This window comes from Mesoplodon mirus, assembly GCF_964341445.2.
Source record: "Mesoplodon mirus genome assembly, chromosome: 9".
NCBI lineage: Eukaryota > Metazoa > Chordata > Mammalia > Artiodactyla > Ziphiidae > Mesoplodon > Mesoplodon mirus.
The window spans coordinates 59,536,994-59,556,587 of NC_138985.1; the positions used below are offsets into that span (position 1 = coordinate 59,536,994).

General features: G+C 39.9%; 1 protein-coding gene across 5 annotated transcripts in view; it reads right to left on the reverse strand.

The window, feature by feature from the left end:
* Window positions 1–19,594, reverse strand: part of ANKIB1 (ankyrin repeat and IBR domain containing 1) — a 156,444-nt gene that overhangs the window by 51,505 nt on the left and 85,345 nt on the right. For all 5 annotated transcript variants that reach the window (XM_082631662.1, XM_082631660.1, XM_082631661.1 and 2 more), the window contains 2 exons: window positions 17,595–17,895; window positions 2,897–3,079 (listed from right to left, as the gene is read on the reverse strand). In XM_082631662.1, the coding sequence (XP_082487788.1) occupies window positions 2,897–3,079; window positions 17,595–17,895 (484 nt within the window). The remainder of the gene's footprint in view (window positions 1–2,896; window positions 3,080–17,594; window positions 17,896–19,594) is intronic.

Consider the following 19,594-nt stretch of genomic DNA (forward strand, 5'->3'; position numbering starts at 1 on the left):
CATCACACTGATGAAAAATGGAAGGCAAAATGTTACAAGTATTATTTATAAGTGGTAGAATAATGAATATTTTAAATTTTCATTCTGCTTCTTCTTATAAAGAGGGTGTTTGGCTGAAAAAAATTTAAAAAAATTAAAGAACTTCCCTGGCGGTCCAGTGGTTAAGACTCCACGCTTCCAATGCAGGCGGCGTGGGTCCAATCCCTGGTCAGGGAACTAAGATCCCACATGCCACTCAGCATGGCCAAAAAAAAAAAAAATTAAAGAAAAATCACTGGGGATGTTAAAAAGCTTTAAACAGGAGCAGAGCACGTACTCAATCAGTCTACAGTGTTACTCTTTTTACAAATGATAGTAAAAACTTAATGCTGAATACATTTCATATCACACTGTATCAATAGTCTACTACACCTATATATGCATTCAGCTATACTGCCATGAATCTCTACATATTACAGGTATCCTATAACCTTAAGTAGAAAAAGAAATAAAAATTTAACCTAAACTATTCTATATAGGGATTAACTAAAAAAGGAAGAAGGGGAAATTTAACCCAACTATCCTTTAAGAAGTGCCCCCAAATCATCATGTACAGCTTGCTTTTAAGCTAATTTATGAACCACACTTTGTCCTGCAAAAATCTACCAAATCCTTTAATGATTAAATTTGTAGTACTCATTCCAGTCTAGAATTTATACACTATATATAACATTGCTTCTAGAAACTGTGTTCCAAGTTCAGATTTGGGACTCCAGGTATCTTTCCTGCCTCAGCAATGAAAACCAATATTTCCTGATATTCCCAGTGGTGGCAACTGTTTATTTCCTGGTATATTTCCTAAATGTTCTTTTTCAGATTAGCCATCATTCTACCTAATTTACGTTGAACCAAATAAAATTTGACTTTAGATACATTAAGAAAGGAATAATATTGATATAAAGCCGTCTGTATAGATTCTTTTTTTTAAATGCACAGTTTAAAACTTAAATAGGTTACAATGGAAGAAAAACAGTCCTTGAAGGAGAAAGACATATTGCCTTCATGAACATGTAACATATGCACTCCGAATTTCTGCAATGGAACTATAACTAGGTCATGTGAAGCATTTCAATACATTGCTCAGTTCCAAGCAGGCAGTACCCCTTTCTTCTGCAGGAGGGATTAAAATGAAGGTGCCTTTCTCTTTCCTGCTGCAAAGATAAACTGCTTCTTTTTCAGATTAACACAAACCAGCAATAACCTTCAAAGCAGTCCAATACTGATACAAAGAAAGAAAGAGAAAACTAATTTAAAGAGCAATGGCAAATAAAAGTGCCTAAACACATACAAATAATAGTTATATAAGTCCTCTCAGAATCAAGTTAGCACTGAACACTGAAGAATCAGAATCGTTTTTAGAGGAAAAAATTTACTGTGTCTTATAATAATTTCTTTATTTAAGAAATATTTATGGATGCCCACTGTGCATGCCGCATGTTAGACACTGAAAATATTCTGCTAAATAAGGCAGTTATGGTTCTGGCCCTCATAAAGTTGACAATCTAATAAAAGAGAAAGGCAGTAAACAAGTAAACTATAAAAATATATAAACAAAATAATTATACCATGTGATAAGTGCTACGAAAAATAAACAGGGTATATGGTAAAGAATAATGGAAGGAGAGGGGTCTACTTCAGAAGAAGGGTCTAAGACTGCCTCTCTGCAGAACTGATATAGTCAAGAGAAAACTTGGGAGATGATTTTAGACATAAGGAACAGGAAATGCAAAAGCCTTAGTATAGTCTAGGTACTACAATTAGAGCAAAGTGTGCCAGGAAAAAACATTTGAGATGATGTTGGAGAGGTAAATAGTGGCGAGACCATATAAGGTCTTATATCTGAACAGACAATTTGGATTTTATTCTAAGTGCTATGAAAAGTCACTCTATGGTTTAAGTGATATGATCTAATTTAAGTTTAAAAGGCACTCTGGCTACTGTGCACAAAATGGATTCTAAGGGGATGAGAACAGAAGGAAGGAGACCAGTCAGGAAACTACTATGGTAGTTCGGATGAGAAGTGAAGGTGGAGAGGACCTAGGGAGGTAGGAGTAGAGAATGGGAGGAGTAAATGGATTTAGGTTATAACTTTGGAGGTAAACTGACAGAATTCCCAGACTGCTTGGATGTGAGGAATGGAGAATGCTTGCCACATTTATGCTTGAGTGGATGGAGGTAATGTCTACTGAGACAAGGAAGACTTAAAGGAAAACCAGAAAGCAATGTCACTGAAGCCAAGGGAAGAGTGTTTCACTAAGGGAGTGGTTAATTATGTCAAGTGGTGCTGAGGAATTCAAGTAAGAAAAGCACCTACTGGATTTGGCAACACAGTGACTCTTGATGTCCACATCAGTGCAGTTCCATCAGAGTAGAAGGGAAGAAAGTCACACTGCAATGGGCTGAAGAGTGAAGGGAAGGTGAGGAAGTTGGTATGTATAGACAGCTCCTAAGTTTTGTTTTTCTCATATGAAGATCAGAGATATGGGGCTACAAGTGAAGGGGGACAGGGACAGGGCTGGGGAAGACTGGTCAATGGAGAGGTTGTTTTGTTTTTTAAGATGGGAGTTACCAAAGCATGTTTGTTGATAAGAGCAATCCAGAAGACAGGCAGAGACTGAAGTACAGGACTGGAGTCTTGGAGTCAGCATCTCTATTTATATGTAATTAAACATACTTACATATGCTAAAGGACAGACACCACATCCAGGTTTTCTAGATGTATTTTCATACTTATGGCTATGTAGATCACAGAATATTTAGCATATTGCAAAGAAGACCACACAAACTGGGTTTTAAAGAAGAAAAAAATAAAATTTAATATAAAATCCATATAATTTTTTTATTAAAAAAAACTTACCTCTCGTTTGTCTAATGCAGCATATTCAGCTTCTATTTCTTCAGCTTCAGGATCTCGTGAGAATACCATTTGAGATTCCAGATTGAGGGCCAAATCTTTGTGGTGTTGCTTTTCAGCACAATCACAAGGAGTATCTTTATTCTCATTCTCAGCAAACAAGTCTCCTCCATGTTTTACTAAAAGCTAAAAAAGATTTTTTCAAAAACTTTCAACTATAGGACTTCCCTAGTGGCGCGGTGGTTATGAATCCGCCTGCCAATGCAGAGGACACGGGTTCGAGCCCTGGTCCGGGAAGATCCCACATGCCGCGGAGCAACTAAGCCTGTGCGCCACAAGTACTGAGCCTGTGCTCTAGGGCCCTTGAGCCACAACTACTGAAGCCGGCGCGCCTAGAGCCCCTGCTCTCCAACAAGAGAAGCCACCTCAATGAGAAGCCCATGCACCGCAAGGAAGAGCGGCCCCCACTCGCCGCAACTAGAGAGAGCCCGCATGCAGCAACGAAGCCCCAATGGAGCCAAAAATAAATAAATAAATTTATTTAAAAAAAGAAACTTGCAACTATAGATTTAAATGACAAGTTATTTCATGCTGCCTATTAGAAAAATTTTAATAAAGTAAGCACTACAAAAATTCAACAGTATGTATCTGAAATGACAATAAAAGTTATTTAGATACAAGTGGCTTCTAATTTTAAGATCTTGCTTATTAGTGTTAAGATGACTTCCTTTTGAGGCTTCCCTGGTGGCGCAGTGGTTAAGAATCCGCCTGTCAGTGCAAGGGACATGGGTTCGAGCCCTGGCCCATGGAGATCCCACATGCTGCAGAGTAACTGAGCCTGTGCGCCGCAACTACTGAGCCTGCGCTCTAGAGCCCGCGAGCCACGGCTACTGAGCCCGCATGCCACAACTACTGAAGCCCGCGCCTAGAGCCCGTGCTCCCAACAAAAGAAGCCACCGCAACGAGAAGCCCGCACACCGCAACGAAGAGTAGTCCCTGCTTGCTGTAACCAGAGAAAGCCCGCGCACAGCAACGAAGACCCAACACAGCCAAAAATAAAAATAAATAATGAAATTAATTTATAAAAAAAAGAGATGATTTCATTTGGTTAAAAACAACAACAAACTAATTTCTTAAACTTTACAAAGAAATTCTTAAGCATTCTGTCCAAAGTTCACTTAAAAATGAATAATTTTATAGTCATTCAATGCTCTAAATTTTATACATTTCTATAAATCTTTCTTAAAAAAGGACACAGACAATACTGTTACTTTAACCACTAATACCTGGATGTCCTGACAAGGTGGACAAAAGTTTTCATTTGTATCATTCATTATCCAGCTAAACACTGAAATAAAATTCAGTTGAGCAAATCACTGAGGCAAAACTGTTTTCAATATTCCTCAAAATAAGCAATGGGAGCAAAACTGTTTTCAATATTCCTCAAAATAAGCAATGGGAATAGCCGCTGATAGCCAAGTTGGGAAGATACTGTAACAAATCTCTTGATACTTAAAGGTAGGATTTCGCCCAAGGAAATCCCACTTTTCAAATTACATGGAATAGGGACTTGACTTGTTCACTACTGAGGTTTCTGCTGGTTTTGCAGAAGTTAAATATGTTGTTATTAAGGGCTATAGGTTCAAGGTTCCCCAGTATGTCTGCAGAGACATTAACAAGGACATGAATACCATGAGGGCCATAATCTAGGATAACCCTAAAGGACAGCCTGACAATTAGTCATGGAGCCGATTCTTTTATAGAATTCAGTCACAATCATAACAACACAGTAACAGCCACCATGTATTGTTTTCTAAGTGCTAAGCACGATGCTGGGACTTCAAATACATATTCTTACCTAATATTAACAACCCCAAGTAGCAGGGATATTATAATGTTTCAGAAGAGTTAACCAAGTTGACCGAAGTTATTCAACTAATAAGCGGTAGAACTGGGATTCAGACACAAGTTTGACCAAGTTCTTAACCATGACTGGACATTGTACTGACCCAAAGAATAGGCTGATCACAAAATAAAGAAGTCAAATGTATTCTGGGCCCACCATAAAGTTCTGGCCAGATCTTATTTATGATCTAAATGTGAATACCTTTTAGAGATTTTCATTTTTTATGTGGGTTAGTAAAAATGGTAGCTTCTTTTCATTTTCTTCCAAATAATTTTATCTCCCTTCCCTCCAACAAACAAACGGATCTTCCTGTAAAGTTCTTTTATTGCTTTTGGAACTGTCATCCTTAATACTTATGGTTCCTCCACAGTCATTCCAAGAGGCCCTGATAAAATAAGGGACGTATACCAAAGCCAGGCCTGGAAGCCATGGGCTAACTTGACAAGCCCAATGGATATGACTTAGACTTCTTGCTCTAAGCCAAACGTATACCTCAGAGCTAAGATGGTTTAAAACATTTTTTAAGTTGTAAAAACAAGCAAACAAACAAACCAAGAAGAATATGAAACATAGACTTGTGGTCACAAAGCTTAAAATATTTACCCATTACATCTGGCCCTTTACAGAAAAAAAGTCTGTGAAGCAATAGCTCTCAGCAGTCACTGTTGCAGGCACCTTCTAGAGCCTGAAGGCAAGGTCATATCAGCTGCTATTTACCACCTGGAACCTTTTTAGTCTAAATGTGGTCTGGGGACAGCAGGGGGTTTGTTAGAAATGCTGATTCTCAGGGTTACCACCCAAGCCCCTCCCACTCCAGGCCTCTAAATCAGAATCTGATTCTCATCTCCAGTAGATTCTTATGCACGTTAAAGTTTGACAAGCAATGACCCTAGACTATGGCCTGTGGCATGGAAACTGACATATTTATATTACCTTCTCTGTTCAATACTGGCGACTTGTATTAAGTCCACAGACTTATCATACCTATTGCAGGGTCTGTTACTGTTTTCAGCCTTTCTGCTTCACTAACACAAAACAGACTATTTGCTTCTGGCTGCTACAGAACTGAGAGCTGACTTGACTCTATGGTTCTTTGATATTCAGAGTAGCAGTAAATGCACGCTGGGATGGCTTTCAAAGCCATGACTTGATTTACTTCCACAACAGATACTACCACAGAAGAGATTCTAAATATTAGCAAACAAGATAAATCATCTTTAAGTTAATCACCAGTCTTTAGCAAAAGCAAAGACAAAATTTAAGAGGCCGTGCCATTCCAGAATATTGGTAAGAGGAACCTTCCAGAGTATAGACTGCATTCCTTGGGGTTTTTTTAAAAAAAAAAAGGATGTGCAGAGAGGGGATGTGCGAGAAGTCATTGTTGAGAGTCACTGTTGACTATTTTTAGAACTTGAGACTTCTTGCCTTGATTGGTAATTCGAAAGGAGTCCCCAAATGAGTCTGATGGGAGTGGGGTGAGGGGCCACAAAAACCTGTATCTCATTGTTGCAATTGGTACCTGGACAGAAACTCATAATCAGTGATGGAATGGAGGGTCCATGTTTACAGCATTTGTCTTGGCAAGGAAAATCAACGTATATGCTACCTTTGGCATAGAAGCTAGCTAGCTATCACCAGTACTGCCTGACATTGGAGGATTACTTTTTAAAAAAGAATTTCAGCATACTGACCTTTGGGGCCTAAGGCTGGAACACAAGAAAGCAGAAGATGTCAAGATATCTGTTAAACTTTTGCTGCATAAAGTCAGGTGTTTTGCTTTTACATAATAGGGTGTTACATGTGGTTCTGAAGAGGTAGTTTTTAAATGCTTCAACCAAAGCATTCTAAGTATCATTTTCTCCACTCTCAAGCAAGGAGAACTGAGTATTTTATTCAAATGTGTTTTTCAGACACTTGGTGGTACATACAATTTTCTACCTTAAAAGAAACAACCAATTATCACTATCTCAGCACATCTGTTTATCGATTTTGCCTTCCTTTCTGTTCATAATCCCAGAGGAAGAGGGGAAGGACAGCCCTAGTTCATGACAAATCCCTTCCCACCCCTTTGATCCATCATCTAAATGACTGGTTGACTCTGAACAAGTCATTTTAACTTCTGTAAGTCTCAGTTTACCAGGTCTATCTATAAAATGAGGCTTACATAATCTTGAGAAAAAATGTAAATAAAGATGATTCTTAGTCTCTTCTGGTTGTAAAATTACCATTTCCTCTATGACCTTGAGCACTCCATTACTCCCTCCATCTTCACTCTCTGACTTTCTACTGGCTCCTGGTATAGGAGTCCCCTATCTTAATTATGTTAGCCTTCTTGTCACTTCCCCAATACTTTACTTTCTCTCTTGGCCACATTTGTCAAATTAGTGACTGACACCCGCTGTCTGTCTACTTCCTCAGCAAATTACTCAATTTCTCCCAGCAATCTGACTTCTACTCTGCCCACTTCACTATAATATTCCTGAAAGTCATTAATACCTCTCAAATCCAACAGCCTTATCAGTCTTGTAATTCCTTGCCCTTTCTGAAGTACATCAAATGACTGACTACCTCTTCTCCTTGAAATTCTTCTCTTGGCATCCTCGACAATGTATTATTTTGGTTCTCTTCTCTGCTTTTTTGGTTTTTGTTGTAGGCCACTTATTGTTCTCACTCCCTTTAAACACAGGCATTCTCCAAGTTGATGCTGTGACTTTAATTCTGTAATTTTATCTATAAAGTCTTTTCCTTGGATTTCTCATCTATACCTTATCTTGCAGATAACATTTAATTCTAAATCTATATTCATTACTCCCAGTTAGTTCTAATCTTCAATAGCCTGAATACCATTTCATGTGGATAATCAAAGATCACAATCTCCTTCTAAATGAAAATGCAAGATATTCTCTCCCTTCCTTCTAACCAATTCCTTCACCTCATCTCACTTTTAATTTTTTTTTTCTTTTTACTACTAAAGTGTAGTTGACATACAACACCTCATCTCACTTTTTAAATGGCTGTCAATTGTTAGCAGGCTTCAAAGTGAACTAGGTTCAAAACCATGCTCAGTTTACTTAAAAATAAAGTTAATTTATTTTACTCTAATTATAGATATGATAGCAGATTGTTACACAAAATGCAAAAAAATCAAAGAGAGAAAATTATATTATCCAAAGATAGCTAACATTGTTAATATTAACATTTTAAAGTCTCTATCATTTTTAACCTTTCTCTCCCTTACTTTCTTATATCAACTGACCAAGTCACCTAAATGCATCTGCCTCATGCTTTCCATTTCCAATACCACCATACAAATCCAGGCCCTTTATCAGTTCACAGCAGAATTAGTGCAATAATATTCTAACTCCTGTCACTCCCTCTAGTACACTGGTTTTCAACCTTGGCTGAACACTAGAATCATCTGGAGAAGTTTAATATACTAGTGTCTGGGGGTCCACTCTCAGAAATTCCAATTTTATTGATTTGAGATATGGTCTACACTATGGGATTTTTTGTGCAGACATGGTTACAACCACTGTTTCAGTACAAAGGTTTCCAAATTGTTTATGAATCATCTGGGTAGTCTGATAGTCATATTAGGGTGATCTAGAGTGGAGATTAAATATATGAACTCTTTACAGGTGATTCCATTGTATGTCCCACAGACTACTGCTCTAAGCCAAGGATTCTCAAACTTTAATGTGAGTATGAATGAATCACCTTGGGGTTCTTGTTAAACTACAAACTCAGACTCAGCTGATCTGAGATGAGGCCTGAGATTCTGCATTCCCAACAAGTACCCAAATTCATGCCAATGCCAGTCTGAGGACCACTGTCTGGGTAGCAAGGCTTTAGAACCACTCCTTTAGAAGTCCCTCCTTTCAACTCTATTCTACATTATAACCATTAGGCTAATCTTATTATATTTGCTTTCATAATAGCACTCCACCAATCAAAAAATTTAAATGGCTCAATTTTCTATAAATAAATCCAAAATTCTTGGCATTAGTATTTCTACTTAGTATGGCTTCTATCTTCATTTTAAGGCATCTGTCTTATCAAACCTCTGCAAAATACTTCAATCTGCATTTGTTTGAGGCCTAGAACAGTGCTTCTCAAACTATAACATGCAAATGAATAACCAGTAAAACTTGCTTAAAGCATTCCTGGAGTCTACCCCCAGAGATTCTGATTTGGAATCTGGAGGTCTGTGGGGCACAAGAATTTGTATTTATAACAAGCTCCCAGGCGTTACTGATGCTGAGGGCCACGTTTTGAGTAGCCTCCTCCAAATATTTAAACTGAAATCTCATCCACTCAGATATTACTACTACCCATGAAATCTTCTGGGCTAAGTAAAATTTAAATGATGTCTCCTTCCCTTCAATGCCTATAACAGTTAATGCCTAAATAATTAATAGCTCTTAGCATCATAATGTTTTGGAGGCAATAATGAAATCATAACTTTCTTGATTAAAAATTAGAAAACTGAGGCCCAGAAACAGGCAAAGTTACTCAGTTGCTGAGCTGAGACTACAATTTCTGTATTCTTTTTACAGTTTTAAAACCCCAGGCGCTAAAAAACACAATATAATTAAGTAAAACTCTTCAGTATGATTTGTGAATGGTTTTTTTGGCTTTTCAATGAAGTGTGAAATACTCTGATAGCTGCCAGTGTCAAATAGCCCCTGTAGCTGTAAAGGGAAGTGTGACTTACCACCTTTGGTTTTCTAGTGACCTTTATTTAATCTAACAATAAGCAGCTACACTTAAAGCTTTGAATAAGCAAGTAGGACAAGGATGCATAGGAAATATCTAAAGATCATACTCATTAAAAAAAATGCTTTTCACAAAAAGCTGAAGCACTATTAAACACAACCACCACCTCTGTCACATCAACCAGTTCTTCAATCACTGTGACGGGTGAAGCACCAATATAAATAAAATGAGGCCTAATGACTAGGCTTGATCTAGGGAAGTCTGCCAAGGGGAGGAAAAATCACTAAACTTTTAATTGGGCCTTGCTAATAGACCTAACCCATCATTCCTCTCCGAAGTCCATCTCTATTCCAAAGTGGAAAAACAAAAACTCAGCAACCAAGAAAAAAGTGTGTTTTTTATAGTATTAAATTCTTGTAACATTTATATTTTAATGGAGTTCCGTTTTTGTGCACTGGGCAGCCATTACATAGTATTTTTTAAGTTCTTTGTATACTTAAAGCATACAGGACTTGCTACATATTGATAATGTTATTTTACATATTTAAAATAAGCTTCTATAGTGTGGAGTCAACTTTGGTTTCCTCTCCCAATCTTTGCATAATGCAGGGGTCCACTGCAAACTAAGGCCTGTGAGCCAAGTCTAGCCTGCTGCCTGTTCCTGTATAGCCCACAAACTAAAACCTACTTGTACATCTTAAAATGGTTGAAAAGAATCAAAAATTATTTCGTGGTATGTGAAAATTATAAGAAATTCAAGTGGGAATGCCCATAAACAAAGTTTTATTGGAACACTGCCATGCTCACATAGACAGTGGTCTATGGCTGCTTTCAGGATACTGTGGCATAGTTGAGCAGTTGCCTAAAATATTTACTATCTGGGCTTTCACAGAAAAAAGTTTGCTTACCCTTGAAATAATTCTTTTAAATATGAAAAAATTAGAATTAAAGGGGCTTTAATTATAGTTTGCCTTAATAAATGTTCAACATATAAGCATTTCTAATTTTCAAACAATTGCAGCCCACTCCTCTGTGTTACTTTTATCTCATAAATAATTTTGAATGATAAATATTTGTGAAACTCCAGATTTTCCTACTCAAGGAAGTTCTGAAAAATACAAAGTGAGGATTTGATATAAGCACCTGTTGTTAGAAGGTGGCCAACAGAGATAAAAAGAAGGGGCTGGCCAAAAGCGGCAAGGAAGAGTTTAATTCTGCAAATGAGTGGCATACGTTTGACGCAAAAACAAAACAAAACAAAACAAAAACAGCTCCAAGGTAAATCCAGGTATCAAGACAAGATATGGGGATAATGGTAGCATCATTAATAGGAATAAGGCAGTCAAGAGGAGGAACTGGTGGGTAGAGAAGACTGAGTACAGTTTTGGAAACACTGAATTTGAGAGACTGTTGGAATGTCCACTGTCAACTAGGCAGCAATATAGCATGAGAATATCTAGCCCTGTATCAGGGCTAGATATTCTATATATATATATATATATATATATATATATATATGCATATACATATATTTATAAATGTATATATATGTATATACACATACATATATTTATAAAATATTTAGCCACTGATACTGTCACACCTGCAAGTTCCCAAAAGAACTCTATGATTAAGATGTTTTTAATCCAGCCCTGCACCAATGGCTTCGCAATTCCACATCTCCAATTTATTAATCAAACACCATTTGTGAGGCAATGTCATGGGCCCCACTGGTGTTTCTCCATTTGAATGGTTGCTGAATATTTACCTATGCTTTGACAACCTCCACTGATGTCAAATGAGAGAAAAAAAACACAACCACCTTCTCTCCCCAGTACAAACTCACACTCAGCATGGATAATCACAAAGCCTCCACAGGTTAACAGATGAAAAGAAATGAGCAGTCAACACAAACATCGAGCCCTCTTTGTGGTGTCAAGGCAGCAGGTGGGGGAGGGAGGAGGGAGGGGATGATCCCCCTCTCCTGGTTGAAGGCATCACTGAAAAGTACAGGGAAGGGCCAGCTATGTCGAGAGGGAGGATGCTAAGAACCTGGTCATCTATGTGCATGTTCCCCAAAGTCACAGGTCAGGAGTCCTTAGCACACTGCTGCAGAGGGATCTTCCTTTGATGGCTCAGAACTGGCATGATCTCTTTTACATTAATTGTGTGTGTGTGCGCGCTGTGTGTGTGCACGCGCGCGTGTGTGTTTGAGGGTGAGGTTTTAAGACTAATCCACGGGATGAATTTTTTCATTCAACTAGAATGGTCTGTGGTGGACCCAAGATTATACAGCAGGAAGATAAAGGCATTTAGCTCTGAACCCTAATACTGTCTCTGCTCTCCACTCTCCTGCAAGAATTCCACCTTCTACTCATCTGACCCAGCCTCACGGGGGCTTGGCTGGGAAGTGTGGAGCGAGGGAGAGGGGAACGGGATCACACACCCTAAGCCAGCAACTGGTATACCTGCACACAACAGTGCTCTAGACATACGTGCTGCATGAACGCATTTGTGACTTAGTCACTGACCTCTTCTCGTCACTTTTTTTTTTTTTTTTTTTTTTTTGTGGTATGCGGGCCTCTCACTGTTGTGGCCTCTCCCGTTGTGGAGCACAGGCTCCGGACGCGCAGGCCCAGCGGCCATGGCTCACGGGCCCAGCCGCTCCGCGGCACATGGGATCCTCCCAGACCGGGGCACGAACCCGTATCCCCTGCATCGGCAGGCGGACTCCCAACCACTGCGCCACCAGGGAGGCCCTCTCGTCACTTTTTAGCAACTTTCCCAAAGGGAGAGCAAAGCCTTCTCATCCCGCTCTTCCCTTCTCCCCAGCATGGAAATGCCTTGGAATTTCTGCCCTTGCGTCAGGATAGAGGTGGGATGCTCAGAGGTGGGGACTCCTGGCTACCTGCCCCAGGCTGCTCTGGCCTTAGCTGGTCCTGGGGTGGAGGCCACCAGGGAACTGTGAGTGCGAGGAGGTCAACTTCAGCTCCTCAAAACATGGGAGTCTCCCGTTCCCAAGAGACCTTCCCAATCTTTGGGACTGTTGGGCTGTGAACTGGTCAAGAGAGGTATATGGTCCAGCTCCTGACTCAAGACCCCTGCTTGAGCAGCTGGATGAGGAGGGACGGCAGATATGCCTAATGGAACCAGCCACAGAGCAAGCGCAAAGTGGCATTTCATCTAGGAACACAGTCAAAACATGCAGGCAGGCGGGTGAGCAGTGTGAGGCAGCTCATCAGGCATGGTTTAATTTCTTCTTGGCGATGCCTTCTGCTTTATTTTCAATATAATCAGGACAAGGTGTATCCAGAAGTCACTCTACCACCTGGTACCTGGTACAGCAACACTTGAGGTCTATTACAATGCAGCTTAGTGCCCACTCGAGCACCCCTGAGGCCCCCCACAGGGCAGCATGCATCGGTTTCTGATGTCTGTTAGGGGCAGTCTGGCCCACATGGGCCCGAAGCCAGAATAGTCTGCAAGTGACAGTGCCCAGAGCACAGAGACAGGCAGGAGGCCCAGATGTGAATGTGGGATTTGGGAGAACAGCAACAGGAGGGCTCCTGCCAGCCCCTCATGTTAGCTCAAATACCTCAAACTCAATAATCACAGTCCATCTTTCCTCCTCTCCCTGGATTATTTCCTTAGCCTCGCCCCTCCTCCAGAACATCAGAAGAACTTTCTGCACTTGAGCTTGACTTGAGGGAAGGAGAGAATTTCGATTAGCAAAGAGGAGGACAGGTGAGGATGTGGTGATTAAAGGTGAAGGCCCCTGCCCTCTGCTCCTGAATCACCCCTCTCCTGGTGGAGGGAGTGGGTGGAAAGAGTGGGTTCTGGCCAGGAACCATTCACCAAGTAGCTGGAAACATCTGCCCCAAACAGGTCCACCTAGGGCTCTACAGAGAGTGCAGCAAGCATGGTCTGGCTCCCCCAGTTTGTGCCACCCCAAGTGCCTGCGGGGGGAGGACAGGGCAGAGAATGCCATCTGGACACAGGCTCGCTCTCACTCCCTGGTCTTCTCAGGTGACTGTCAGGTCAGAGAGGCGCCCTCTTCAGATAATACAGCTCAGGTGAAAGAGGCTTAGGTGGGTCTGCATGGCAACCACCAATCAGGACCTGGGCCGCCTCCAGGGTTCATCAGAGGAACTGTGGTTCCAGCCTCTGGGGACGGGGACACACACACACACACGCACGCACGCACGCACGCGCGCGCGCGCGCGCGTCCAGGGTGCACCCCTTTTCTGGTCTATGTTTCACACACACACACACACACGTCCAGGGTGCACCCCTTTTCTGGTCTATGTTTCTTCTCTCAGCACAACTTGTGAGAGATAGAAAGAGAGGAAAAAGCACGAGGCAGCAGCCAGCAGCACAAGAGAAAAAGGAGGGAGGCGTTTACATTCAGTCTTCCCTCTACCCTGTCCTCCTGTGGCTGCCGAACTTCCTGCATTTCCCTAAAGAGATCTAGACACTCTCTTCTCCCAGACGAGGAAGCAGAAAACAGGACCCCTGCGGGACCTTTCACCTGCACAGAGCTGGACCTCAGAAATCCCTGGTCCGGGAAGATCCCACATGCCAGGGAGTGGCTAGGCCCATGCACTGCAGCTGCTGAGCCTGTGCTCTAGAGCTGGCGAACCACAACTACTGAAGCCTGTGCGCCTGGAGCCCATGCTCTGCAGGGGAAGAGGCCACCGCAGCAAGGGCCCCAGGGCCCCCCCAACACGTGCAGCGATAGGGGGTGTGCCCCGCTCACCGCAACTAAAGAAAACCGCCTGCAGCAACGAAGACCCAATGCAGCCCAAAATAAATAAAATAAATAAATTTTAAAAAAAGATACTTTTATGTTATGTTCTATGTGTGTATGTATGTGTGTGTCCCTTTAGCTGACTATGGAACACAATTATTATAGAGAGAAGGGGAAGTTTTTAAACATTTCATTTATATGGTTCAAGATAATGAGCCATAGGAAAGTACGTGTTTAAATGCACATGTGAAATTGTCTGCTGTTGACTTTATCAGCTCTGTCCTTAGATAAACACACAGAGAGAAAAACATCTTCAACAACTAGAAAAGACGTATTTCCATAGATATGTCCTCAAGAGTTAAAAAAAATAGCTTGGCCTTAACCATGGAGTAAAATAATCAATTTAACCTCAAAGACTAGACACTGAAAATGGGATATATTTTACTGCAATCACAGATTAAGAGAAAATTAGCACTAAAAGGGGTCTTTTGAGATAACTGTGATAGCTTCCTATTGGATGGTTGAGACTGATAATCTCAAAGAGGTTGAGTGATTCGCTCAAGGTCTTACAGACAGTCTCTGTGAGGACCAAGACTAGAAACCAGTGCCCTATATACCATACTATGATAGCTTAGCTTAATGAAAAAAATTAGTAAATATCTGATAATAGTCTTTTACTCAACCCAAACCCTTTATATCATGCTTGGTACCAATGAGCACAGTGAATGTTAGAAGACCTTATACAAACACTAAGACACTCGAGGACTAATTCTCTAAGAAGTACAGTTATATAGTAGGTTATGTATTTCAATGTATTTGTTTTACTCACTAGAACTAGAAAACATAAGGCCTCTGGAAATTAATGTACACTTCCCTGTGAAACTCTTCTGGTTTAATTAACAGTAAACATTATCAAAAGTCATTTAAGACCTAAGGCTGGGTATACAGTCAAGTATATATAAGAGATTTAAGATAGCTTTATATGGGTAAAATGATGTGCTAAAATTTGTTGATGACAACTAGAATAAATGCAATGAAGGTATTTATAGGGCTCTATTTGAGGTGTTTTACATTAAGTCAAAGAGCTCTTCTGAACACAAAAAAATGAAAACAGTCATTAAATGGTGTGGTTTGTATAAAGTGATTTGCTGACAGATCAAACAGTTAAAACTTACACATACATTCACACCAAGCAAATCATCAGGCCTGTCAGCTCAGAATAAACCTGGTACTAATTCCCTGCACTGAGCAAAAAACAATGTTGGTAAAAACACCACATTCAATTTTTAAAAATAATTTAATAACATGTCATTGCAAACATACTTCAAAATGAACAACTTCTAAAGCAATGCTTATAGAGAATTTTTGGAAGCAAGATATTAAAGCAGCAGTTTAAGAGCATTATTATTACTATCAAGAGTAAGATATTTTCTACTCTAACTCACTTGAGAAATATGATGCAGTCCCGTCAACAATGATGAGTCACTATAGGCAGTGATTCTTTCATAAGAGGTGGGCATAGAACAACATACAAAAAGACTTGTGTAAAAAGCCTCAGGAATTCTGCCCATAGCCTCCCTCCCGCAAAATCCTAGAACATCCTTCCACCACACCATGAATCAAAGTTAGAAAGCAAAGCTTAAAATTAGTTTCAAGTTAATGACTGTCACTAATTAACTAGTGGGCAAAGGTGACACAAACCCAAGCGATGAAATGACAAAGATTCTAAAATATTAATAAGTATCACAAACAACAGCAATAAACACAAGATAAGATCAGAAAGGTTCTAGAAGTGAAAATAACTGACACTTCAGATACACTAAAGAAATCATATAAATGGCCATAACCTTTTTTTTTTTTTTTTTAGAATTTATTTTTGGCTGCAGTGGGTCTTCGTTGCTGCACGCCGGCTTTCTCTAGTTGTGGCGAGTGGGGGCTACTCTTTGTTGCAGTGTGTGGGCTTCTCACTTCAGTGGCTTCTCTTGTTGCGGAGCACAGGCTCTAGTTGCACGGGCTCTAGCAGTTGCAGCACATGGGCTCAGCAGTTGTTGCACGCAGGCCCTAGACCTCGCGGGCTTCAGTAGTTGCAGCACACAGGCTCTAGGGTGCATGGGCTTCAGTTGTTGCAGCACACAGGCTCTAGGGTGTGCGGGCTTCAGTAGTTTTGGTGTGTGGGCTCAGTAGTTGTGGCTTGCGGGCTCTAGAGCGCAGGCTCAGTAGTTGTGGCACATGGGCTTAGTTGCTCCGCAGCATGTGGCATCTTCCTGGAGCAGAGATTGAACCCGTGTCCCCTGCATTGGCAGGAGGATTCTTAACCACTGTGCCACCAGAGAAGTCCCTAAGTGGCCATAACCTTTTAACACGAGTAAGAAAATGAAGGACCTTCATGTTTTTTGGTATATTTATCAATTTAGAAGTATAAAGTTTATATAGATGAATAAGATTAAGGAAATATTAAATTTTCAGATATGTATTTTAATCTGATTAATATATATTTAATCTGGATCATTGTTTTTCCAATAAAGTCCTACATTTTTGGTAAGTGGATACTCTGTGATTCAATCTAGAATTCTCCCCACTGAAACTTAAATACATCTATACAAAAGAACTTCTAAGAAATATGTATGGACTGACCTCTACATAGCTGAGAGAAACCTGTTCTTCTGTATGCAGAGTAGTGATGACAGTATAAAGAGTAATGATTTCTTAGCTTAGTTAAGATCCTACACTATATGGTTGATTTTACCTAAGCTTGTTGTTAGATATTTATATATATATGAAAAACATATATGGAAAAACTCAATTACAATATAGTATTCAGGCACTTTAATGCAGACTCCACAGAAAAAAACAGCATATTTTAATATATATATATGTTTTTAAAAGACCCCAATAAATGTATTCATTAATATTTATCAATTGCTTAGGGAACTGATCAATTCTATATATAGCTAAAGGTCCCACTTGTCAAGATTTGCCATATGTATAAATTTTATAAATTGGCTTCTAAACATAAGCCAAAAATGTAGAACATATCTCTACTAAAACTATTACTCTCAGTATGATAGTTTGTATGATGACTGTTATCTTCAGGAATGTTAGCAAATTTTCAATTGCTCCTAATTCCATTTTATTTCCAAGGATGAATGTTTATGGGTTTGTTTACCCTAAAACAAGGGCTCCTGATTCTTTTAGAACCACAAAAGGGACAGAAATGACTAGCTAAATTAACTGTTAAGATAAGTAAAACAAAACTGATTATCACACATTACCAAGACACAGATTTTACCATGCAGAATATTAAAAAAAAAAAGCCACCACCAAAGTTTTACCTCTACACAGGTCTTCATCCCTGAGGCAGCGGCATAGTGCAGGGGTGTGTTCTTTTTGTTATCAACGGCATCAACAGCTGCTCTCTCATATTCGCCTTGGTCAAGTTTTGCTCCTTTCCATCTTAAAATCATCTGCAGACAGTCTGCTCTTCTAAAATCATCTTCCGCGGGGCGTGCTAAGCGAGGATGAAGGGCTCCTTCCGATATCATAATCTGAGGGCCCATACATAACAAGTGCATAGATGTTTCATTGTGCACATTCCGTTTATTTGGATTTCCATCTCTACCAAAAAGAAAGGTCCTAAAATGGTAAAGGAAAAGGATGAAAATCAGTTTTTTCCTACCTTGAAATAGTACACAGAAGATACATTTAAAAGGGAAACTCTACTTCTAAGCTGCTAATCCAATTTCTATTGAAGCACTGTTTCAAAATACGTGGAATGACTAATTCGTAGTTATAAAAAACTCCATTCTAGAATAATAATACCAAAAAACCAAAGTTGAATATCTTTACAGTATTTGCTAATTAAAGAGAAAAAGGCATAGGAAGAAAAAAAGGTAAGGAAAAGGAAAATGAAAGAGAAGTGAAGAAACAAGGAAGATAAGAGAAAAGGAAGGGGAGGAAGAAGGAAAGGAACCGAAAGGGCGACTTAGAGACTAGTATGTCAGTTAACATAAATGCCTTAGGTACATTATTAAACACACCACATCAATTTTTTTCTTTACTGCTCTGCTCTGTTTTTTCTCTTGAGTACATACTTACTTAATAAGGATGGTGACAATACAAGCAAAGCAAGCAATGCCTAAGTCTGGGAGCTAGTGGGAACGTTAAATGTTAAATCTAGGAGAAATTTCTCTACCTAAGTCTTTGGCTAGCCTTTGAAAGAATAAGGCACATATTACACGGTGTAATACTTTTTGAGGGGAGTAAGCTATGGTTAGTTCTGGGAGAAAAAGATCTAATTCCAAGGTGGTAGCCCTTACCAATGATAGGTCTAGATGAGCTGCCTTAGCTACTGCCAAACCCAGATCTGAGGGTTGTGCCTAGCATCCGTGCCTAGCATCCACTACATCCTTGAGCTAGGGTCAATGGATTAATATTTGAGCCAGTTCAGTGGCAATAGGATACTGGAAAATAAGCTGTATAAAACCTACTAAAATACAGTCAGCCTGTATTAAAAACCACAAATACACTATGAAATGGGCATACAGTCCCATATCTGAAGATGAGTCACATTTACTGTGGAGGGCTGGTATCATTTGCGTTCCTATGTCCAAGTGCAGAAGAGCAATGGGAAGGAAGCAGAGCCAAACTCTTAAATCCTAGATTCATCTGAATTGTTTTTAGGTTAGTTTCAGCTTAGAACAAGAAAAAACAAAAACCCTGACCAAAAAGGAACTAGGATGGGCTTTTCAATTTGAATGAGTTAGTCAAGCTGGAAAGCTCTTATGAGAAAAAGGCTGAGTGAGCTGTCCTAAAGCAGTAGAAGGTCCCAGACAACTTTTAGAACAACTCTGGATATTTCCTGTTTTTATAATTCAAGATTCTACACAGCTCAGCAATATAGCCCTTCAAAACTAGCCTGAAAGTAAGACATGAAGTCTCTGAAGCAGAAACAAATGAAATATTATTACTTATAATAACCATGCCAGTCCTTCATAACCCAACTCTTACCACTGGGGTAATGCAATCCAAGCCAGATGAGACATCACAGTACAATACATGTACTGGGGTCTGCACTGTGGGCGAATGTGACAGGCAGACTAATGTCCCCACCCCAAAGAGGTTTATATCCTAATCCCTGGAACCTGTGAATATGTTACCTTACAAGGTAAAAGGGACTTCGCAGATAAGATTAAGTTAAGGTTCTCGACATTGGGAAATTATCCTAGATTATCCAGGTGGGCCCAATGTAATCTTGAGTCCTTAGAAGAGAAAGACAGGAGGGTGAGAATCAGAGAGATATTGGAAGATGCTATGCTTCTGTCTTTAAAAATGG